This window comes from Erpetoichthys calabaricus, chromosome 9 (assembly GCF_900747795.2).
Source record: "Erpetoichthys calabaricus chromosome 9, fErpCal1.3, whole genome shotgun sequence".
NCBI lineage: Eukaryota > Metazoa > Chordata > Cladistia > Polypteriformes > Polypteridae > Erpetoichthys > Erpetoichthys calabaricus.
Genome location: NC_041402.2, coordinates 141,032,719 through 141,058,522, shown reverse-complemented (window position 1 = coordinate 141,058,522; position 25,804 = coordinate 141,032,719). Strand labels below are relative to the sequence as shown.

At 36.3% G+C, this 25,804-nt stretch overlaps 1 protein-coding gene across 2 annotated transcripts in view; it reads left to right on the top strand.

Moving 5' to 3' along the window:
* The window catches only part of sorl1 (sortilin-related receptor, L(DLR class) A repeats containing), a 226,452-nt gene that overhangs the window by 91,988 nt on the left and 108,660 nt on the right, over positions 1 to 25,804 (top strand). For both annotated transcript variants that reach the window (XM_051932187.1, XM_051932186.1), the window contains exons 12-19: positions 1,508 to 1,596; positions 3,128 to 3,306; positions 6,480 to 6,666; positions 7,791 to 7,919; positions 9,246 to 9,331; positions 11,650 to 11,822; positions 12,339 to 12,470; positions 24,414 to 24,505. In XM_051932187.1, the coding sequence (XP_051788147.1) occupies positions 1,508 to 1,596; positions 3,128 to 3,306; positions 6,480 to 6,666; positions 7,791 to 7,919; positions 9,246 to 9,331; positions 11,650 to 11,822; positions 12,339 to 12,470; positions 24,414 to 24,505 (1,067 nt within the window). The remainder of the gene's footprint in view (positions 1 to 1,507; positions 1,597 to 3,127; positions 3,307 to 6,479; positions 6,667 to 7,790; positions 7,920 to 9,245; positions 9,332 to 11,649; positions 11,823 to 12,338; positions 12,471 to 24,413; positions 24,506 to 25,804) is intronic.

The following is a 25,804-nucleotide window of genomic DNA, read 5'->3' as shown; positions in this document are numbered from 1 at the left end:
TATCTAGAGCTAAATTTATTTGCTTACAGTACATTAAAATCTGTAATTTTCATTGAATTGGCAGTTTAAGATAAATATCTGATTATTTATATGTCCGCTTGAAGCCGTTCACATTATTTCACCATAAGAGTTGTACAGGATATGTACGAGAGAAGTGTGACAGTGGTAAGGTCTGCGGTAGGAGTGACGGATGCATTCAAGGTGGAGGTGGGATTACATCAGGAATCGGCTCTAAGCCCTTTTATTTGCAATGATGATGGACAGGTTGACAGATGAGATTAGACAGGAGTCCCAGTGGACTAGTGATGTATGCTAATGACATTGTGATCTGTAGCGATAGTAGGGAGCAGGTTGAGGAGACCCTGGAGAGATGGAGATGTGGTCTAGAGAGGAGAGGAATGAAGGTCAGTAGGAACAAGACAGAGTACATGTGTGTAAATGAGAGAGAGGTCAATGAAATGGTGAGGATGCGAGGAGTAGAGTTGGTGAAGGTGGGTGAGATTAAATACTTGGGATCAGCAGTACAGAGTAAAGGGGATTGTGGAAGAGAGGTGAAAAAGAGTGCAGGCAGGGTGGAATGGGTGGAGAAGAGTGTCAGGAGTAATTTGTAACAGACAGGTATCAGCAAGAGTGAAAGGGAAGGTCTACAGGATGGAAGTGAGACCAGCTATGTTATATGGGTTGGAGACGGTGGCACTGATGAGAAAGCAGGAGATGGAGTACTGGAGGTAGCAGAGTTAAGGATGCTAAGATTTGCACTGGGTGTGACGAGGATGGATAGGATTAGAAATGAGTACATTAGAGGGTCAGCTCAAATCAGAGAGGCGAGATTGCGTTGGTTTGGACATGTGCAGAGGAGAGATACTGAGTATATTGGGAGAAGAGTGCTAAGGATAGAGCTGCCAGGGAAGAGGAAAAGAGGAAGGCCTAAGAGAAAGCTTATGGATGTGGTGAGAGGGGACATGCAGATGATGGATGTAACAGAACAAGATGCAGAGGACAGAAAGATATGGAAGAAGATGATCTGCTGTGGAAACCCCTAACAGGAGCAGCCGAAAGAAGAAGAAGAAGATATTCCTTAATGTTCTTTAGGTTTACAGTCTTATGTTAAAAAAATTTTTAATTCATTTTTTCCTGTTTTATGTTCTATGACTTGTTCAGTGTATAATGGAAGTGTACCCCTCACAGCCCTGTTAAGGACCAGTAGCTACTATGTGAGAAATGTCTAGATAAATTCCAGCTGCCTGCAAACCTCAAATTAGATTAAGCAGTCTTTGGAATGCTACTTTATGTGCTACTTTTTATTTTTTAGAGTTCACTTAGTCTGTGAAATGTATATTTTGACTTTTATTGAGCTGGTTATAGTTCTTAAATTCAGATGGCAACTGTTGCAGATTGACTGAGTACAGAGTTAAGAAATAATATATACAGTTTTTAGTATGTGGCAAGTATTTTGACCTTTTTTTCTTTTACACACTTGCATGACATTTTTATTGTATATAAACAGGCACTGGCTGGACCACACTACTATAGTTGGGCAGACCATGGTGGCATTCTAATGGCCATTGCCCAAGGAGGTCCCACAAACCAACTCAAGTAAGTTTTGCATCTTGCATTGGAATGGAACCTGCGTAAATACTACTTTTAGATCTTTGCAAGTAAAATGAGAATAAATAGTAGTATGCTTTTTTCCCAGCTCCCAAATAAACAAGGGACTAATAAAATCACTGATTTGGAAGGTTTTGCATAGAAATACAGGTTTGGTCAATAAAATCAAAATATTCCCAAAATTGATCATTGCAAAACATTTCAATATGACATAGTAAAAATTGAGCTCTAGTCTGCTTGATTAAGGTTTGCACATTTAACATAAGTGTGCATTTTCCTAAACACTTTATGTGGGTTATCTTAAGTATACATTAAAATGCATTTACATTGTTCATTATACCACAATGCCAGCAAGAGCACACACTTCTTTACTTTGCATTCATCCTTATCTTGATATTCTGTAAGGATCAACAATAATCAAAACAGTAAATTAAATACATACTATAATGATTATAGCTCTGTAATAGATCACTGAATAGTTACTTTTGAATTCCTTTTGTCCTCGTTGTCAAGTTTGTTACTAAAACAATGTAGATGGTAAATAATACATACTATTCTGTGAGTTCACATTTAAGCTGTGGCACTAGCACTAATATAGATCAGATTGCAATTAATTAAAATTTGTTTGTGAAACATTCTTTTATTTAAGCAGCCCCTTTCTAAATTAAGTCCTTAACAAAAATTATTAGAAGACCTAAACTAGGAATGTCATTAAAGTATACAAGGAGAAAACATAGTTGCAGGCTTATGTATGTGCATGAATCAAGATATTAAAAAATATTCTTAAGAAGGATATAAAAATATTCTTAATAAAGCTACATACTTCTCCAAAGTAATAAATGTCATTATTAATATTGTCTGTATGAATTTTGTGAATGTTCCATTTTCCTTCTACAGCCAAATGATGTTAACATTGGGTTAATGATGTAGATGGGAGCATGCACTGATACAGCGCGTTGCTGCACCCACCACATGATGAACCACCCAAACTGGGACCAGAGTGCAGCCATGCAATGGGTGACACCTCAACACCACACTGGCACAGTGTGAGGTTTCTTTTATGGTGACTGGAGTGCCAATCCTGTCACCAATCTTCCAAGTTTTTTCTCTGCAAGTTGGAGGACCATCTTGCAGGGTTGGATGCAGGTTATTGTCATACCCAAAATGAAGCAATTGCAAGTTAAGGGCCTTTCTCAAGGGGCCAACAGAGTAGAATCATTTCTGGTGTTAATTATAATTTCTAAATTGGGCTGGTGCAAGGTAATTTTCCCTTTGATGCATTGGCATCCCTTTTGTAGGTGGTTCCTGTTTTATTCCTTTGTGACAGGAACAGCTTCAACTTCCAGTGACACTGGAGCAGGAAAGAAACAGCTTAGGGAACATGGTTGAATAAAGGGGGAGCATTGTGATCTCTTAACAGGATCATTTAAAATTCTAATTAGCAAGCCATCCCCTTATTTTCAACAGTCCTTTTAAGGTATTGTTTACTCATCAAATCTCTCTTCAAATTATGGAACAGATATAGTACAAATGAAGGTGAAGTGTGGAAGACATTTCAGTTCATCGATTCAGAAGTTTATGTCTATGGCTTACTGACGGAACCAGGAGAGAAGAGTACCGTGTTCACCATTTTTGGCTCCTACGCTAACAGCAGCCATAGTTGGCTTATTTTACAAGTCAATACTTCTGAAGTTCTTGGTGAGTTGGCTTTCCTTTTCATAGACAAGAGTTTTATGTCTCTTATTGCAGCTTAATATTAATGAACAATAAACAGGATGGGGCAGCACGGTTGGCGCAGTGGTAGCGCTTCTTGGGTCCTCCCTGCGTGGAGTTTGCATGTTCTCCCTGTGTCTGCGTGGGTTTCCTCCAGGTGCTCTGGTTTCCTCCCACAGTCCAAAGACATGCAGGCTAGGTGCATTGGCGATCCTAAATTGTCCCTAGTGTGTGTGTGTGTGTGTGTGTGTGTGTGTGTGTGTGTGTGTGTGCCCTGCAGTGGGTTGGCACCCTGTCCGAGTTTGTTCCTGCCTTGTGCCCTGTGTTGGCTGGGATTGTCTCCAGCAGACCCCCATGACCCTGTGTTAGGATATAGCGAGTTGGATCATGACTGACTGTTCTGATTGACTAAACAGGATGCATTGCATTGTTTACAGTGGTAAATACTTAATGTCATGGGAAAATACGTTCATCTCAAAATCAAAAAAAAAAAAAAAAATTGAGTGTTTAGACATTTAATCTGAGCTATGGCGGAAGCATCATTTTAATGTTGAAGGGTTTATTTTTGACTTGTTTTCCAAAAGTGGTGGAGAGTAACAAATTACATTTACCTTAGTTGTATTTGAGCAAATTATGTAGGGAATTGTACTTAAAATATTTTAAAATGCAAATAGTTTACTCTTTATAAAGAGTAAAAGCAGTTATTTAGCAGTGATCCCAATGACCCACCTCACCTTGTTACCTTTTCAAGGCAAGGTGCTACAAAGTACTCTTGATTAGCTATGTTAAAAATCTGGTGTTCACAGTGGTCAATTAAAATAAAACTACTACTAAAACTGCAAATATTTTTGGGGTCATAGGCCATGATCTAGATGTGCATGTCATTTACTAAATGACATGCAGTTTTCTCTGGTTCAATGAATGGGTGCATGTCATCACATCATGTGTATTGGTCCTGTGTATTGGCCGAGAACTGAGTGTGCGCTGTAGAAGTTCCTGCCTTAAATCTTGTCTGTGGTGACTTTGTTTCTGCTGCATGTACTGTGCAATAGAATATACAGTGGAAAATTATTTCTTTTGTGATAGCAATGAAACTGTTTATAAAAAAAAAAGAGATTATTATATATCATTGGTCATATTCAAAAAAGTGTGATGCCCTGGAACCCAGAGCCTTGTGCACAACCCTTAATTCTGAGACATCAATAGTCATGACTGAGGATGGACCAGGGTGAATGAACAGACAAACATAACTTTTTGTTCAGAAGAAAGGCAGTTTATTATAACAATGAGAATCAAAGTGCTCCAAAATGTGCAAACAGTGCATTCAAATAATTCCATAAAACAAATGGTGTCTTTTGGTATTCAATAAATAAAAAAATCAAAATAATACATTTAAAACCGTCCAGGTTGTAGAAGTTTTTGTAATAGATAGATAGATAGATACTTTATTAATCCCAAGGGGAAATTCACATACTCCAGCAGCAGCATACTGATAAAGAACAATATTAAATACTTCTACTTGAAGATATTTATTATTATTATTATTATATTTTCTTTTTTTTCTTTTACTTTTTCCACCTCTGTATTCCACTTATAGACACTAAAGACATGGCCGTCTTCTCTTGTTTTTTTTGTATGATTAGGAATTCTTTTTTCCCTCGAAGACTACAAATCATCCATGTCCTTAGCCTGATAATTAGCATGCTTAACAGTTGAGATACTGTTATTTTAGTGGTAATCATTATTCAGTGTTTTTAGTAATAGCGTTTTTGCAGTTTCCTAAATCTGCTTCATCCTGAGCAGGGTCACGAGGAAGCTAGAGTCAACTCCAACAAGCAAGGCAGGAACAATCTCTGGACAGGGTGCCAGTCCATCAAAAGTTGAACACAAAGATACACATATACCAGGACCTATTCAGTACCACCAATCAACCTAACCTGCATGTTGATGACCTTTAGAAGGAAATGGAAAACAGAACATGCCAACTCCTCCCTGGGTGTACCTAGGATGTAAACCCTGGTCGTCTTGTTACAAGGCAGCAGCATTCCTTCTGTGCCAACCTTCATCCATGTAGAGAAGAATTTTTTCAAAATCTATAAGGCAGCAATCCAAGTAATGTTAGCACATGTGGTTTTTTTTTTATTTGAGGACAAAAATGTTCCCTTAGCTATTCTTTCATCACTGCTACTCATCTTGTGTCATATTATTCACCTTATCCTCCAACAAAAATGCTCTTGAAAGTGTTGGATGTGAGTTTGTTTTGTGAGGGCCTTTTGGTAGCCCTCTGCACCTAGAACATCTGGAAACAAAAAGTAAATAGTAGAGGCACTTTTATTAAATAAAGTTCTCAAAGGAAGTGCTGCACAGTAGAGAAAACACAAAGTAAAAATAAACAGAAAAATGACTACATGAATAAACTGTTACCAAACAAACTATATTAACTGCATCATTGCCAGTGACCCTTTGATGGTTTGGCAAGGGTTATCTCTGGTTGGTACCTGTTGCTTCCTCTATAGATTCCCTGATAGTTGGAAAGATTGTTCAAAATAGATGGATAAAGAAGTTTTAGGTATTATATATTGTAAATAAATCGCATAAACATAGGTACTGCCTGGTCTACTTAATACCAAAACTTATTTCTACTATGTATTTGGGTTCAGTTCAAGTTAATGTAATACAATACAAGTAATACAAAATAGCTAATTCACCCTAAAGAAAACATGAAAAATGAAGGAAATTAAAAATATAGACAAGAAATATGTTAAAAAAGAGGACAACAGATAGTTATAAGGATATATCCAAGGACAATCATAGATTGCATCCCGAGAACTGTCTGAGAGTAGCCAGTTCCATATAATGGATTTATTCAGGAGTTTGCATGGAGACTTATCTGTGAGTATAGAATTACTTTTAGCTTAATGTTGTAAATATTTCCACTCAGTACTTTGTTTGAGTATACACCATAGTAGGCACTACAAAGATTAAAATGATTTTGTTTCCTGCAAGTCACTTTTCTTAGGTTTCGTATAACAATAGGAGTAACAAATTCAGTAAAAGTATATAAGTAGTTTGAGATTACGAAACTATTGATTTTTTTTTTTCCATTTGCTTTTTTTTAAATGACATACAGTAGTTGATACTGGTGTTCCCTTTATTAGGTGTTCCATGTTCTGAGAATGATTATAAGTTATGGTCTCCCTCTGATGAAAGAGGAAATGAGTGCTTGCTGGGACGCAAGGAAACTTTCAAGCGAAGGATATCACATGCCACCTGTTTTAATGGAGAAGATTTTGATCGACCTGTCAGCATTAGCAACTGCTCCTGCACTCGTGAGGACTACGAATGGTAGTTTTTATTATTTTAGAAAAATGTATTTATAGAACAGCTGTCTGTAAATTGTATGTTGCGTTTAGATAAACAGCAGTTCTTTGGTCTCACCCATTTTATTTGAAAATCTTTTGTTCTGACTTTATTGCCTTGTGTCATTCAAAACAATTGATCTTTTAGAACTGCAAGAATGTGATGTTAAACTTGATATGACAGTGCTCAAAGATTCACTGTTAATTTTTAAATTATGCTTTTTCTTTACAAATAATTGTATTTATGACACATTCATTTTTTGTTAATTTATTATCATGTACAGTACATCTAAGTACTTAATGCAGTCCAGTACTGAGAGTACAAATATATTGTCTAATTCATTCAGTGGAGACAGTTTTGCACATAGTGTACAAGGAATGCTTTACAACTGGATTTATATGGCACCTTGGAGGGCTAGCGTTTTTATAAAGGTGCAAGGTTTCACATTGACATGCTGTCTTTTTTTAATCATCATAATTTGTTGTTTTCAGTGAAATAATGAAATTCCTTGGTCTTGGTAGTTTTAAAATTAGTAGTTTTATATAAAATTACTAAGGCCGATTGGATAATAACTACAATTAATATACATAATTTACTAATAGTAACTTATTGCTATTTTAAAGCTCAGTAATACATTTATCCATTTAAAATTAAAAGTATAACATAAATATGTAGAACGTGAAGGGGTCTGAATACTTTCTGTATCCACTGTGTCTCTTTACAATGGAATTATTTTGTACATTTTTTAGGAGTAGCATTTTGATAAGCTTGAAAGCCAGTCAGGTGCACAGCCACTTAAATATCAGGCTCCCCAGTTCTTCAGCAGACGTAATGTATGCAGAATTACAAAGCAGACAGTTGTTCTTTCATACATAAAGGGATGGTCTATAGTTTGGACATGCACATTTCAGCTGTTCCTTGACTGCATTTGTTCACGAACAGAAGCTGCATTATAGGTAAATCACATAGCAAGATTGAATACACCAACAAATTTAGTTTTGCGTAATGGCTGAAAAAAGAAAGTATTAGTTTATAATAGACTAGTGAAATCAAACAGTCAATATTGAATTTATGAGTAGGACAATGATTTATCTTTGTTTTATTTACAGTGATTATGGTTTCAAACTGAGTGACAATTTATCGCTGGAAGTATGCATACCAGATCCAGAGTTTAGTGGAAAGATTGATTCTCCACCTTTGACCTGTCCTGCTGGCACCACATACCGTAGAACTAGAGGGTAAAGTATTGTATTCTTTATCAATTTGATTAATACCAAAACTAAAAATTGTGTGAAATACAGGCCCATAAATAAAGAACTCTATCTCCCAATAACCTTTTAGAAATGAAATGTTGCCAATACAAACATGCACTACTGTACAGATTTATATTTTTTCAATTTTTATACCCACCAAGTGTCCATTTGCATATTTAAGCTGAAGTTCAGTACTGAGTCATAAAATTTATATGTACTGGCTTTAAAAAGTACTGTTTGGTAATTTATTTAGGGTTAGGGTTCTTAGGATGCAGCGCATCATAGGTGCAATTATTTTAAAGCTCAGTAATACATTTATCCATTTAAAATTAAAAGTATAACATAAATATGTAGAACGTGAAGGGGTCTGAACACTTCTCTGAAAAAGACACATGATCAAAATGTTTCTGGCCCATAAATAAAGAACTCTATCTCCCAATAACCTTTTAGAAATGAAATGTTGCCAATACAAACATGCACTACTGTACAGATTTATATTTTTTCAATTTTTATACCCACCAAGTGTCCATTTGCATATTTAAGCCGAAGTTCAGTACTGAGTCATAAAATTTATATGTACTGGCTTTAAAAAGTACTGTTTGGTAATTTATTTAGGGTTAGGGTTCTTAGGATGCAGCGCATCATAGGTGCAATTATTTTAAAGCTCAGTAATACATTTATCCATTTAAAATTAAAAGTATAACATAAATATGTAGAACGTGAAGGGGTCTGAACACTTCTCTGAAAAAGACACATGATCAAAATGTTTCTTGTTTTAGAGATTTGAATAATAAAGCTTTAAATTTAGGTGATATAAATGTTAATTTAACACACAAAGTGCCTTCATTTTCTTAATCCAGTTTTGGGCATCCAAGATAATTTTTGCAGCTCTGCCCACAAGGTAGGATCTAACCCTGGATTGAGCTCTGCTCCATCACAGGTGTCACTTGGACACACTCACACTTGAGCCAGTTTATATTTACCAGTTAACACACATCTTTGGAATATGAGAGAATAATTGGAGCTCCTGGAGAACAAACTGTGGACTTAATTTTAATATAATCAAAGTAGCAAATAAATTGTTGATGCATACACAAAGTGAAACTTTTTTTTTTTTTTTTTTAATTTAAAATTTGATAAATCGTTGGGATGTTGACATTTTTGAACTCAGAAAATATTATAGTGACATTTTGCAGGTTTGTATGGGGGAAAAGGAGTAATTTGGAGAGTTATGTTTACCCTGTTGTGTATTAGTTTATATAAAAAAGCAAAACAAACTGTGAATAGTAATGAGCTTTTGGTTTTTGGCAGCTACCGACGTATACCAGGTGACACCTGTAGTGGTGGAGATGTGGAGGCACGTCTTGATGGAGAGGTGATGCCTTGTCCTGTTGGAGGTGAAAAAAACATTTTGTCTCCTTTTGTTTCTGAAATAGCAGGGGAGAGAGAGAGAGAGACTGTTTATTTAAGTGATTTCAGTTAGTTGTATTGTTTTCATTGTTTCTTCTCATATGCATTAAATTTAGTCTTTTTATTGCTTTCCATGTCTGGTGTTGTCCAGGCTTATACATTGGTCACTGTGATGTTATTGCAATGCTTTATAAAGCCATTAATCTAATTGTCTTCTGTGCATTATCTCTCTATTATATAAAAAATCTTGGGGCGAGATGAAACATTTTCAGAGAGATAATTTCACATCCCGCAAGACAAGACTTTGTGCCAAGAGATGAATTGAAAACCTAACAGGTCTAAGCAGGGGTGGAAATAAAAGACAAAGAGTAGAAGACAAAGTAGAACATTGTAAAGAGGTTCAAAAATGTTGACGTGATACACATGCAGAGCAAGTTAGAGATTATGAAAGTATTAAAATTCGAAAGTCTTAAAAAAAACTGATAGTAAAGATCAAATCAGCGCTAACAAACGGAAATTATTACTCAGTGAAGTAACGGAACAGCAAAAAGAGATCGAATATGTGGACATATGCGATGTGACAGAGCTAATACAAGTTTAATTTCAAAGAAACCACAGTTCAGTCAGGTTTATATTTATGATCACGGAGAAGCGATGCAACATAGAATCGAAAGAGTTAAACGATCAAATTCTACAGCCAATAATAGATACAAATCCATACGTCCAAAAGTATCATTCTTTACACTAAATTTATCTGAAAAACATGGACAAAGAACTTTTCTCGGATTTCTATATGAATCCGAAAGATCACGCTCGTATCTTTATATGTAATATGCTACAGTGGCTGTCTGTTTGTCTGTCCAAGATTTTAAATCACCTGTAGCTCGCCAACCGTTTAAACTATTGACCTGAAATTTGGTACACATATACTACGTGACATCTACTATCCACTTTTGGGATGATGATTGACTTCCAAGGTTATTCCTCTTTTTATTTTTATTTTATTTTAGTGTAGAATCAACTCTTGGCAGCAGAAAAACGTACTAAGTAATTGCAACACAAACACTGACTTAATCAGTTTTAACGCAAAAAGATGCCAATGAAAAAAGAGAAAAAGTGGGCCGCTAGGGTGGAGAAAAGAAGAGCTGTTCAGGAAGCGTATAAACCTATGAGCAAACGAATGCTAAACGTAGAGAGAGTATGAAAACTATGAATGCTCAAGTCAAGTGTATTGCAGTGCACCGTTACTGGCAAATAATAAACCAACATTTTACAAATTGTCTGCGATAATAGTTTCGAAAGACGGAGATATCAAAGACAGAGTTGATATTTGTGTTTATCCAAAAGCACAGCACGATTCGTCGCAAGCGGCAGATACGGGAAATGACTAGCGCGTAGTGCCCGTACGGGGGTTGGCGAGCGAAGTAAGCAGGGGGCACAGTCCCCTAGTATTTTATTTTACATTAGGAGATTATCAAAAAATATGGACCTGATGAGCTGAACTGTGTTTTAGTAATATTTCTTTTCTTAGGTCTCAAGAACTATTAGGGAGTGTCTTTTGGATTTATTTTTGAAGTATAGTGCAACATTATTTTATTTGTAGGTTATGTTAATGTAGTCTGAAGAGATTTTTGTTTGATGCAATCTGGGATTCTGTTGATGACATGGAATATTTAGCTCTAACAGAAGTCTTTGAAAAAGACCCATTTTAAGCAACACTTTTTCAGAAAATAACATCTGTGAAGAAGCTCACAACAATTTGCTGTGACTCTTGCTTATTTTAGTTAAAGAAGATGGTAGTATTATCTACAGGTCACTTTAATAATGGCATTCTGTTGATTTGCTTGGTTGTTTTTTTTTTTTGTTTTTTTTTTTTTTTCTTTCCAATAGCTTTGCACAATTGGATTTTGAAGCTACAGTATGTACCAGTTTTGCATTAGAAGATGTTTGTTATTTTAGCAAGCAATTCTAGAACTTAGCTAATAACAATGAAGTGGAGGCTATTTTGCCCTTATTCTTTGGTGCTCAGAGAATACTTAACAGCAGCACTTTTTTTGGACATAAGCTGCATACTTCTTACACAGAAAATTATGTTAAGTGTTACATGTATCTTGCCAACTGAATGAAGTAATTTCATAATACATGCTCAAGACTTTTTCTTATATAACTACTGAAAAACTATCTGTTACTTCAGTTAGTCTCAACTATTTTTTATGTCAGTTTTATTTTTTGTTACTGTACATTGTAACATTTTTTTTTTCAGAGAACTCCACAATATATAATCCTGTGTGCTTTATTTTGATAGAAGCCAATGAGTTTATCCTGTATGCATTGCGGAGTACAATCCATCGCTATGACCTTTCATCTGGTACTGACGAAAAATTGCCTTTGTCTGGCCTCCGAAGCACAGTTGCATTAGATTTTGATGTAGAGCGTAACTGTTTATATTGGGCGGATATTGCACTGGACGTCATACAGGTGAGCACCAGCCTCTAGAATTTAGGTCAATTTTAAGAATGTTCTTGGATATCAAAATTGGAAACAAATCTATTAAAACCATTGGCAGGGATTGTATTATTTCATTATAATTTTAATTAGACTTGAAAAATATTGCATTGTGGTTTTGAAATTAAATTGTTTAGGTTAGCTCAGTAACGATTAATTAAACATGATGGCAAATTTTAGTTTTATTTGAGCACCATCACTTTTGTAATATTTGCAGTCTGACCAAGTCTTCCATTTTAGTCAGGAGTGGGTTGTCACATGCATTTCAAGAGTATAACCAGCATTTTGTTCCTTTTTTTCTTACTTTTAAATGTAACCTGAGTTAGTAAGTCCTAAATACAAGCAAGTTTTGACTTTGGAGGAATTGTGTGGCACTGGAACACCACTGGGAATGTTTTTTTTTTTTGTTTCTTTTGTCATTATTATAACTTAGTTGTTATAGGATGACAGTGGCCAAAGCAAATATTACATTTTCTGTTTTGTACACAGCGCTTGTGCTTCAATGGAAGCTTAGGACAAGAGATCATCATAAAGACTAACCTTCAGAATGTTGAGGCTCTAGCTTTTGACCCCATCAGCCATCTCTTGTATTGGGTTGATGCTGGAGCTCAGAAGATAGAGGTAAGAGCAATATTTAAAATATATATATATTTTCATAACAGACAGAAAAAGAAGTGTTGTAGTTTTACAACCTCACAGGATTTCACATCCTGTGGGAGAAATATAGATCTGTTTCTCTTTTGGATTTTGATGCACATATCAGATAAATTCACTTATTCATACTTATTAGAATGACATAGCAGTTTCCAAGATTAATAAAATGCACGTATAATGGTGTCAGATATTTTGAAGCTGCATAAAAATTCATTAACCCTTGAATCGCAGTTAGTTTTGTCTAATAGAAAAATCATTGGTGCGCAGAATTTTTTAGGTCTGCTTAAATCATGTAGATACTGATGAGAGAAAGCCATGAAAAAGAAACTATAAAAGTGAGAAGCCACATATGAAGCAGTAAGGATTTAAAAATGTAATGCTTTTCTTACTGTTGTCAAAATCGTGGGAAGACTGGTTTTGGCCAAATAGTCATTGTCTCACTTGAAATTCTGTCTTGCCTTGAGTGCTGAAAATGGCACCATTTGCTAAAATTAAGTGGCTGGTTCATTTCCATGTCAATTAACATTAACAACTGTAAGAATGGCAAAGTCACACATTTCGTATTGATCAGGAGTAGACAGTCAATTTTTGGAAATATTACCGATTTTATTCTGTGTTTTTGAATGATACAATATTCATACTATAGTAGCCCCAGAAAGTGAATGAAATACCTATTCAACCCATTCTTAGTTCAGTCTATCCTTATCTGACCTTTAATATTTTAAATTAATGTCATGTAAGAGAGACTATATCTGACATTAGTGAACATGGTTCTTGTAGCATATTTTTTTCTTTTTCAGTTTGTTATTAAAACCCTGACATTGAAGATGTTAAGTTTTAATGAATAATCACAGATCATTTTCTCAGATAATCATTCTAGTAATTTTTAAAGCAACATCTTTCTAGTTTGTCCCATTGCCATCTGCTCCAATTTTTCCAGTGCAGGGTGTCAACCAGTTTTTTTCTTTTGGACATTTTCTAGTTTTGCAATAATCATGTTCATTTTACACTATTTATTATATGCTCAGTGGCATTCATTTTAGACACAATATTACACAAACACACTCTCCATGTAATTACTCAGGTATTTAATTGGTCTGGGAACAAGATATTATCTAATTGTTCAATTTGAGCTTATGTTCTTACTTTTCATATAATTTTTAAGAGGTGTATTATATTCCCAGCTCGTTACAGAATAAGAATGAGAAACGACTCTCAGTTTATGATGAGGATAATGATGCAGTGTGAAACACATAGGCAGCGGAACTTGAGCTGATTGAGGTGTGTCAATTCTGAATTCATTTTTGCAGAATCCATCTGTGGTCATGATAGACAGGTTTAGCAGGCGTTTTGTGTCCTACAAAATAGAACATTTTACTAAAAATATTTCTATATGGAATACCAAAAAAAAAAAACTGTCCCCATATGCATGTGTCATTTGAAGTTCAAGTTTACTATTATATTTATATACTATAATCAAATTCTTACTTGCTTGTCTTTTCAGAAGTGCCAATACCAACAACTCGTACACACAAAGTATTCAGAGCACGCAAACTTATTTTTGTATAATATACTGTATATATAACCTGCTCAAAAAATTAAACGAACACTTTGAAAACACATCAGATCTCAATGGAGAAAATCATGCTGGATATCTATGTTTATATGGACTGGGTAATGTGTTAGGAACGAAAGGATGCCACATCATTTGATGGAAATGAACATTTTCAACCTACAGAGGGTTGAATTCAAAAACACCTTGAAAATCAAATTAAAAAAATGATTCTTTAGGCTAGACCATTTTGCTGAAATTTCATTGCAGCAACTCATAATTGTACTAAGTAGTTTGTATGGCCCCCATGTGCTTGTATGCATGCCTCCTAATGATATGACTGATGGTGTCCTGGGGGATCTCCTCCCAGATCTGGACCAGGGCATCACCGAGCTCCTGGACAGTCTGAGGTGCAACCTGGCGGTGTCTGATGGACTGAAACATAATGTCCCTGAGGTGTTCTATTGGATTTAGGTCAGGTGAGCGTGGGACCAGTCAATAGTATCAATTTTCTTCATCCTCCAGGAACTGCCTGCATACTCTTGCCACATGATACCAGGCATTGTTGTGCACCAGGAGGAACCCAGGACCCACTGCACCAGCATATACGGTCTGACAATGGGTCCAAGGATTTCATCCTGATACCTAATGGCAGTCAAGGTGCCATTGTCTAGCCTGTAGAGGTCTGTGCGTCCCTCCATGGATATGCCTCCCCAGAACATCACTGACCGGTCACAGACCAGTCACGGTGAACGATGTTACAGGCTGCATAACGTTCTCCACGGTTTCTCCATACCCTTTCACGTCTGTCACATGTGCTCAGGGTGAACCTGCTCTCATCTGTGAAAAATACAGGGCGCCTGTGGTGGACCTGCCAATTCTGGTATTCTATAGTAAATGCCAGTTGAGCTCCACGGTGCCGGGCATTGAGCACAGGGCCCACTAGAGGACATCATTAAGTCTGTTTCAGATTGTTTGGTCAGAGACATTCACACCAGTGGCCGGCCTGCTGGAGGTCATTGTGTAGGACTCTGGAAGTGCTGATCCTGTTCCTCCTTGCCCAAAGGAGCAGATAACGGTCCTGCTGATGGGTTAAGGACCTTCTACGGCCCTGTCCAGCTGTCCTAGAATAATTGCCTGTCTCCTGGAATCTCCTCCATGCCCTTGAGACTGTGCTGGGAGACACAGCAAACCTTCTGGCAATGGCACATATTGATGTGCCATCCTAAAGAAGTTGGACTACCTGTGCAATCTCTGTAGAGTCCAGGTATTGCCTCATGCTGCCAGTAGTGACACTGACCATAGCCAAATGCAAAACTAGTGAAAAAACAAAAAAGATGTGGAGGGAAAAATGTCAGTGGCCTCCACCTGTTAAACCATTCCTGTTTTGGGGGTCGTCTTATTGTTGCCCCTCTAGTGCACCTGTTATTAATTTCATCAACACCAAAGCAACTGAAACTGATTAACAACTCTCCTCTGATACTTAACTGACCAGATCAATATCCCAGAAGTTTCATTGACTTGATGCTATAATATGATTAAAGTGTTCCTTTAATTTTTTTGAGCAGTGTGTGTGTGTGTGTGTGTGTGATATATATATATAATGATATATATATAAAATATAAAAATAATATACAGTCATATGAAAAGGTTTGGGAATCCCTCTTAATTCTTTGGATTTTTGTTTGTCATTGGCTGAGCTTTCAAAGTAGCAACTTCCTTTTAATATATGACATGCCTTATGGAAACAGTAGTATTTCAGCAGTGACATTAAGTTTATTGGATTAACAGAAAATATGCATCATAACAAAATTAGACAGGTGCATAAATTTGGGCACCCTGACAGAGATATTACATCAATACTTAGTTGAGCATCCTTTTGCAAATATAACAACCTCTAGACGCATCCTATAGCCTTTGATGAGTGTCTGGATTCTGAATGAAGGTATTTTTGACCATTCTTCCATACAAAATCTCTCCAGTTCAGTTAAATTTGATGGCTGCCGAGCATGGACAGCCTGCTTCAAATCATCCCATAGATTTTCGATAATATTTAAGTCAGGGGACTGTTACGGCCATTCTAGAACATTATACAGTGGAACCTCGGTTCACGATCATAATTCGTTCCAAAACTCTGGTTGTAACCCAATTTGGTCGTGAACCGAAATAATTTTCCCCCCATAGGATTGTTTGTAAATACAATTAATCCGTTCCAGAACGTACAAACTGTATGTAAATATATTTTTTTAAAGATTTTTAAGCACAAATATAGTTAATCATACCATGGAATGTACAGCGTAATAGTAAACGAAATGTAAAAATATTGAATAACACTGAGAAAACCTTGAACAACAGAGAAAACTAACACTGCAAGAGTTCGCGCTATAGCGCTACGAACCGCTCACTAAAAACACTTTTTTTTAATAAGTTTTAAACACAGGGAAAAAAAACGAACATTTGAAAAATCCGTAATTTAATAAACCACCAAGAATAGTAACATTGCAACAATGCATGCTATGAACCGATCGCTGTAAACAGAAGTGAAGTGGAGGTTAAAATCCAATAGAAAAAAGTCTTCCATTAAATACAACGAGGTTAAAACAATGCTGGAATCTGTCTCTTTAAACACAAACCCTTATGCGGCCAGCCCAACACCCCCCCTCCCTCCCCCCCCCTCTCTCTCGTGAATGTCTCTCTCGAGCATGCACGTGTGTGTGTCTCTCTCGCGTGTGTCTGTGTGTGTCTCTCTCGAACACGTGCGGAAATCATCGGCGCGCATAAACCAAAAGGGAAACTGGCTTGTTTGTATACCGAGTGTGTGGTCGTGAACAGATGCAAAAGTTTGCCGAACTTTTTGGTCGTAAACCGATTTGTACGTGTTCCGAGACGTACGTGAACCGAGGTCCCACTGTACTTCTCCCTCTGCATGAATGCCTTTGTAGATTTCGAACTGTGTTTTGGGTCATTGTCTTGTTGGAATATCTAACCACTGCGTAACTTCAACTTTGTGACTGATGCTTGAACATTATCCTGAAGAATTTGTTGATATTGGGTTGAATTCATCTGACCCTCGACTTTAACAAGGGCCCCAGTCCCTGAACTAGCCACACAGCTGCACAGCAGTGGAACCTCCACCAAATTTGACAGTAGGTAGCAGGTGTTTTTCTTGGAATGCGGTATTATTCCGCCATGCAAAGCGCTTTTTGTTATGACCAAATAACTCAATTTTTCTCCCATCAGTCCAAAGCACTTTGTTCCAAAATAAATCTGGCATGTCTAAATGAGCATTTGCATACCACAAGCGACTCTGTTTGTGGCGTGAGTGCAGAAAGGGCTTCTTTCTCCTTACCCTGCCATACAGATTTTCTTGGTGCAAATTGCGCCAAATTGTAGAACGATGTACAGATACACCATCTGCAGCAAGATGTTCTTACAGGTCTTTGGAGGTGATCTGTGGGTTGTTTGTAACCATTCTCACAATCCCACGCATATGCCGCTCCTGTATTTTTCTTGGCCTGCCAGACCTGGGTTTAACAGCAACTGTGCCTGTGGCCTTCCATTTCCTGATTACATTTCTTACAGTTGAAACTGACAGTTTACACCTCTGAGATAGCTTTTAGTAGCCTTCCCCTAAACCAGGGGTCCCCAACTCCAGTCTTGGAGGGCCCCGGTGGCTGCATGTTTTCATTCTAACCCTCTTCTTAATTAGTGACCTGTTTTTGGTGCTAATTAACTTAATTTGAATTAATTTTTAATCGATTTGCTCTTGAAGACTAAGCCCCCTTAAATGTTTCTTTTCCTTAATTAGCAGCCAAACAATAATGAGATACAAAATAAACCAAAACATGACCAGCAAACTGTGTCCGTCATACAATATCTGAAGAAGAAGAAAAAAAAAAAAAAAGGGTGTAGGTCAAGAATGCTAATCTGCTCAGGTCCACGAAACATTTTACCAGTGGTCTTAGGAAACAGAAAATCGGCAATTTCAGAAATGTCTGCTATTGCACAGTGAGAGCAGCAACAAGCCATGGAATTAAAGAATGGGTTTAATTAACAACAAGAATCGGCGCCTAATTAAGCAACTGGTTGGAGTGAAATTGGTTGGAGTTTTAGGCCCAACTTAGTTGGTCTTCTGTTGGCTCACTCACTTCACATTTCATTTCTGTTTGGGTGCCATTTAAGTAAAGAAATGAAGCAATTCAGAGGCGTGATGAAAAAATTCAGGGAAACAAATCTTAAAAAACAAGTCAATTAAAATAATTCAAAAGAAGTTAATTAGCAGCAAAAACGGGTCACTAATTAAGAAAAAGGTTAGAATGAAAACCTGCAGCCACTGGGGCCCTCCAGGACTGGAGTTGGGGACCCCCTGCCCTAAACCATGATACTGAACAATCTTTGTTTTCAGATCTTTTGAGAGTTGCTTTGAAGATCCCATGCCGTCACTCTTCAGAAGAGAGTCAAAGGGAAGCACAACTTGCAGTTGACCACCTTAAATTCCTTTTCTCATGATTGGACACGCCTGTCTATGACGTTCAAGGCTTAACGAGCTAATCCATCCAATTTGGTGTTGCAAGTAATCAGTATTGAGCAGTTACATGCATTCAAATTAGTAAAATTACAAGGGTGTCCAAATTTTTGCACACCAGTTTTTCACATTTGATTTAATTTCATACAACTAAATTCTGCTTCACTAAAAATCTTTGTTCGAAAAACACCCCAGTACTCAGATGTTCCTAGGAAATGAAAGACATGCCACTGTTATCTTTTTTTATTGAAAGTAGACTGAATTATTGTGCAGGCTGAGAGGGGTTCCCAAACTTTTTGATTTGACTGTATGATAGATAGATAGATAGATAGATAGATGTATGTATGTATTAGGCCTGGGAAAGTTAACACGTTACTTTTTGTGATTAATGTGGCCAGTGTCAATTTGATAATTAATACTTTGGCCTAGTTTTCTTATTGCATTCTTTTCAACTTGCCTTTTAGGAAGGCATTCAAATTCAGGTTTTACTTGTTCAAGTAGTATTTCGTTAAAAGTTCACATTTATGGTCATTTTTTAAGTTTATAGTATGCCATTAATTTTTTTTTTATTCTTTTGTGTTGATTCTACCTCAGATTTGTGATTCAGTGTGTATTTACTTCATGATTTATGTATTAATTTTATAATTACAGGTTTTAATGTTAGTTATGATTAATCAAGATTAATTACATACATTTATGCGTTTTAAGTCAATTTTTTTTAAATGATTCCCAGCCCAAAGATATACAGGACAAAATCCCATTATAGCGAATACCGAAGTAATGACATTTTCAGAATAAGAAATAGTTTTTTGTTGACCCAGACAAATGTTCATACAACGTAATGTTTAATGCATTGTGTTTTAACAAAATGTAAATGTCAGTATAACAAACATTTTTTCTTATTGGACTTAAAGAAATGATATTCCGTTGCAAAATTTGTAGTCTCAAGCAGTCTTAGCAAGTTAGGTATGACATTATTCAGGTATAGGCAAATTCTGAGTCAGTGCTCCACTGATCATCCTCATTGGTAGTTGTCATGTGCTGATACTGTACTGTTTGAGTTTCATAGCTCTTCTCAAAGTTTTCTTTGCGATGAACAAAAAACAGAAAAGCTGCATGAATTTATACAAAAAATCTAACGTCTTATTTTCATTTTATATTCATACCTGTATTTCTGTAAAAAAAAAAGTTATACCGTATTTTTCGCACCATAAGACGCACTTTTTTTTCCCCAAAAGAAGGTTGGAAATGTCTGTGCGTCTTATGGAGCGAATATTGCGTCACAGACCATGATGTGTATTACCTGACAAAAGTAGACATCCAGGGGTAGAGGGCGACAAAACTCACTGTTACGTTACAGGCATTCCCTCTGTGCTTGGAGGAATGTTAGACTCATTGACTCGGCATCTAATCCTTGCGTGTGCGTGAGTTGCGAAATGTAAACAAAAGCAAGATGGCATCTACATCTCATGAGGGAGCGAAGGGAGTGCAGAAAAAAAAAAAGCAGAGGTTGTTTTGCGCATTATCACTGAGTCGGACTCTGGACTCCACAGATTACCAGCCGCTGGACTACTTCAGGCTGTTTTTTCCTGAAGCTGCCTTTCAGCTACTGTCAAACGAGACAAACAGGTATGCAGAGCAATTTTTTGAATCGAGGGCTGTGCTTGCACCGCATTCTCATTTTTCAAACTGGAAACCCACAACAAAACATGAGATGAAGGGCTTTGTGGCATTACAAATATAGATGGGACTAGACTGGCAATATAAGTTCAGGAAGCATTGGTCCAAACGTGCTTTGTCCCCTGGTGGCTTTGGACAGGTTATGTCGCGTGATGATAGGTACGTGATGCTGCAAAGTGATTGTGAGCAACTGAGCTTAATAAATTCTGACATTAGCGATGAGGAGTTCTTGGGGTTTCCATAAAACTAGAAGAGTGCTTGAACCTTAAAGTCTCTCCTTATTTGTTAATGACAGTGATGATGTTTCTTAATACCGCTGTTGAATTTACATGGTTGAAATATTATTCTGCTATATTTTATTAAACATATTAGTGCACCATTTGGTTCAGAATATTTTTTTTCTTGTTTTCATCCTCTAAACCTAGGTGCGTCTAATGGTCAGGTGCGTCTTATGGTGCAAAAAATACGGTAACTAAAGTCTCATTTTCAAATAAAATATTTTTTGCAGTTTAAGAAGTGCAATTTTTTTATACAAGCATTGTGAAGCTTGGGTCACAGAGTTGCATGAGAGACAGGAAGGTGAGTCCAAGTTTCCAAGGAAAATACAGGTATTTTGTTAGAGAGGGCAGGTAAAGTCTCCAGACTTCATTCAAAATAAGAGCTGTTAGAAGCCGCAGCATGGGCAGTCTTCCTGCTTCATCTCCCATATTTAGATTAGAAGAACACCAGTGGCTCGGAATCACAGCTATGGCAGACCAGCAGACTGCAAGGAAAGCAGGTGAAAACCCAGCGTTCAGTGTTCCTAACAATGTGTGGCAAGCATGTTACGTGGTAATCCTGATCCTGCAGAGGACAATCAATTGCTTTGTCCTTGGTTTACTGTTTACTAGATACAGCAGAGCAGCTACAGAGCTGTTCTTGTGCCACTGCCATTAGTGATGGCAAATTGCTGACGACCCAGTCACAATAGTATACATATTTTCCCTGAATTTTATAACGAAATAGTTTCATGGTCCAATGAATTTCGTTTGAACAGGATCCCACCTGTGCGTGTGTGTGTGTGTGTGTATATATATAATATAGAGACACTTTCACTTCCCTCGAGATGGACAAGTCACATCATACTTACAACCTTTGGCGGCAAGTCCCGTGATGCACATTCAGAGCAGGTTAGAGATAGCTGTAAGGAGGAGGAGCATATATACAGTAATATATATATATATATATATATATATATATATATATATATATATATATATAGGTAGCGTTCAGTATGTGGTTGGTCTGCCAGTCTGCAAACATCCGCCACGGGGCCCTCTCAGTTGTGAGAAGCAAATCATAGAATGTTACATAGTTTACTGTCAAATAATGCAAGGAGTATGCGACACGTGTTTCGCCCTTATTTGGGCTCCATTACCTGGTAGGTAACCATCCATACAGTCAGATCGAGATTCAGACTACAAATGCTATGAATATAATTACTCCGATCTCAAGGCTGTCAAATAAATGAACTACACGCCATGGCGCAGTGTAAAGAGTCTTTGCTTCGGACACTGATGTCCAAGGTTCGATCCCCAAGGGGGTGCAGTGAGTGTGTACACCCAAATAAGGGCGAAACACGTGTCGTGTACTCTTTGCATTATTTGACAGTAAACTACAGTTAGATCCATAAATATTTGGGCAGACAACTTTTTTCTAATTTTGGTTCTGTACATTACCACAATGAATTTTAAATGACTCAGATGCAGTTGAAGTGCAGACTTTCAGCTTTAATTCCGTGGGGTGAACAAAACGATTACATAAAAATGTGAGGCAACTAAAGCATTTTTTTAACACAATCCCTTCATTTCAGGGGCTCAAGACAGATAATTAAAAATGCATTGTGAAATGCCTAAAATTGTTATGGCAATATCAGGCATTAATCAGGAAATAACCCTGTGCAGAGCAGCAAGACATCACAGAGCACAGTAACATTCATACCCATATTAAAGTTTGACAGGGCTAATTTAAGATTAACATTAACCTAACCTGGGATTTGGTAGAAAAAGCAGAATGTATGGAGAAAATTATCAATAGTGAGAACATGTGAATGTCACATACGTTTTAATGCTAATATAACTTCATAAGGAAATCTTTAATTGAAGATTTTCCATTTTGTCATGCATGACTGCTGTGGCTACTGCTTGATCCTTGTCACTGTCTATCTTTCCTTTTTGCTCCATTTCCATTACTTAACTGTTAGTAATTCCCTGTTTATCTTCTACTTATAATTTAAACTTTTCAAAAACTTACATGGTAAATTGCTAACAGTCCATATGATTACTTGTATACATAGTATACAGAAAGTATAGGAATTGTGAAAAACTTCGACCTCTGGATTTTGATGAATCTTGACATTTTAGACCTTCCTCAGTCCAGAAATACCATTTTTTAAATTCTGTCTGTCAGTGTGTAAAAACAGTAACGCAAATGCTTTGACCTAGGGCAATGAGATTTTGTACACCTGTTTTAATTCAAAAATAAGGAATCCTATCAAGTTTTGGGCCATTTCCAGAAACCGTAAGTGGTACTTTAACTGAATACTTTCGCAAATTTTCAAGTAAACTATGGTTATAATTACAGATGTTTCAATTTTGTATAGATATTTATAATGATAAAAAGCAAACAGATATGAAATTTGAGAAAAATTAGTCAACCGGAAGTAGTGTTGTTTTTAAACAACTATCCAAATTTTTTGTATCTTGGAAATATAAATGTGTACACAATATTAAAAACTGTATTAAATATAACACATATTCTTTCAATAACTATTACCATTTTATTTTAATTTATACATCATCAGTTTAACAATAACGTGTAAACATTGACCATGCCATGTAAATATAAAGATGTAATGAAAACAATAAGCTGCTATGTCCCTGTTGTGTTTCTGGTAATAAAATACATTTAATTAATTAATTTTTTTTTTTTGCAATCATTATCATAATTAAATGTAGCTAAATGCAGTTTTACCTATAGCAATTTATTGCAACAAATGTAATACTAATACTTCTTCTATGTTTTTAGGTGACTATAATTCTTTTCACTTTGGTAATGCATATGTAATCATGAAAAAATTCCACCACCATTTTTGACCTTCCTAAGTGCGAAAATATCATTTTAATATAAAGTTTAATTATAAATACAGTTAAATGATTATGTATTTATATTATCAATTAGTTATGATGAGGAACAAAGACTTAACGATATTTAAGAAATATTACTCATCTAGAAGTGGTTCTGATGACTTTTTTTCAGTATACAAGAAAGTCAAGTGGACCATACTTTTGATTTTTTTTTTTTTTTTTTTTTTGTTTTGTTAAATTTACCTCATAAAAAAGTATGCTTTAATTGTCAAAGAATGTATATATGCTTGACTTAAAATTGCAGGTCTTAAAAATTAATGTTTATTTTCTGAAGAATCCTTCATATTATGTAATGTGCTTGTAAATTAATTATTCATTTATATGATTTGTAACATAATTCACTTAGGTGTGCCTACCTTTGCATACTGGGCAAGATGGTGCAGTGGATAGTGGTACTTACTCACAGTTTTAAGGACAGATGTTCATTATTTGTATGCGGTTTAAATTCTTTCCTGATTATTCTGTTTTCGCACGTTTTTATGATTTCCCAGTACTTCTAGAATAGGCCTTGTTTTTGACACCTGGCAACACTGTAGTAGAATCAGTGGATTGTAGAAATGGAGTGAATTTCAGTAGCTGCTTGTTTTTCAAGTTTGGGCTTTTGCATCATAAATATTACTTCGTTAAAAAAGCCCAATTCTTCAAACTAGAGTATTTAATTCATGTAATGTTGCAAGGCAATTTGTAGCATGTAAACTTTTCAGATTTTTTTTTTGTTTGTAATTGCTTTGTTACTGTATATTTAAATTATACAGTAATTTGTGTATGTTATTAAAACAAACTTGTATTTTGATGCATTTTTAGTCGTGTTTTTAAGCAGGAGAATTTGAAAGGGAAAACGAGTCTTTAAGGAATTGTATATCATCTTCTCCATCCTTAAATGGATTCATGGATTCCTTACAAAATAAGAAAAAATATAGGGTTTAATCAATGCAATAATTTTTTTTATTTTTGTTTTTTTTGTAAAGGTGTCTACGCCTGATGGTGACTTTCGCCACACAGTGGTAAATTCTTCAGTACTGGACCACCCCAGGGCTCTTGTTCTAATGCCTATCGAAAGGTACCAGTTAGCTATATTCTTAAAGTGATTTATTTTCTTTGATACAGCGAGTCAAGAAAACACCAAAATGTATTTGTTTTTTATTCTAGTGCTCTTGTAAGAGTACTGAAACCTCTTTACCGTCTTTGTATGATGCATTAATATCGTGTGACCTCTTACATATCGGAGAGATTAGAGTTGTCATTATCACTATTGTAAGATATTCTTAACAGCATTATTAATAATAAACATCAATTAAAATTAAGGATTGTTAACTGGAAACATTTTAGGTATTATGTCTATGAGATGGCAGTAATACATAAGAACATCCCCAATGACCACAGCATTGTTCAGTCTTTATAATGACTGGAGATTGATATCATGACAGTTACATCATAGGTTCTCTTCATATTGGATTTTTTTAACGTGACTTTAAGAATGTTTTGTCTCAAAGTCATCTCTTGCTGATCTGAGCCTATCAACTGATGAAAAATATATAAAACGTTTAGAGCATCTCGGTAAGAGAAAACACATTATTAGCAATCAAGAAACAGACATGTGAGAAGATATACAGTAATCCCTCCTCCATCGCGGGGGTTGCGTTCCAGAGCCACCTGCGAAATAAGGAAATCCGCAAAGTAGAAACCATATGTTTATGTGGTTATTTTTATATTGTCATGCTTGGGTCACAGATTTGCGCAGAAACACAGGAGGTTGTAGAGAGACAGGAACGTTATTCAAACACTGCAAACAAACATTTGTCTCATTTTCAAAAGTTTAAACTGTGCTCCATGACAAGACAGAGATGACAGTTCTGTCTCACAATTAAAAGAATGCAAACATATCTTCCTCTTCAAAGGAAACAGAGAGGAAAGCAAACAAATCAATAGGGGTGTTTGTGCCGTGGTGCTTCGCATACTTAAAAGCCAAAGCTGTTGAAGGCAGCAGCTCACACCCCCTCCGTCAGGAGCAGGGAGAGAGAGAGACAGAGAAAAACAAAGTCAAAAATCAATACGTGCCCTTTGAGCTTTTAAGTATGCGAAGCACCGTGCAGCATGTCGCTTCACGAAGCAGCTGCACACAGAAGGTAGCAACGTGAAGATAATCTTTCAGCATTTTTAGACGAGCGTCCGTATCGTCTAGGTGTGCGAACAGCCCCCCTGCTCACACCCCCTACGTCAGGATCAGAGAAAGGCAGCGCAAGAGAGAGAGAGAGAAAGTAAGTTGGGTTTCTTCTCAGCCATCTGCCAATAAGCGTCCCTTGTATGAAATCAACTGGGCAAACCAACTGAGGAAGCATGTACCAGAAATTAAAAGACC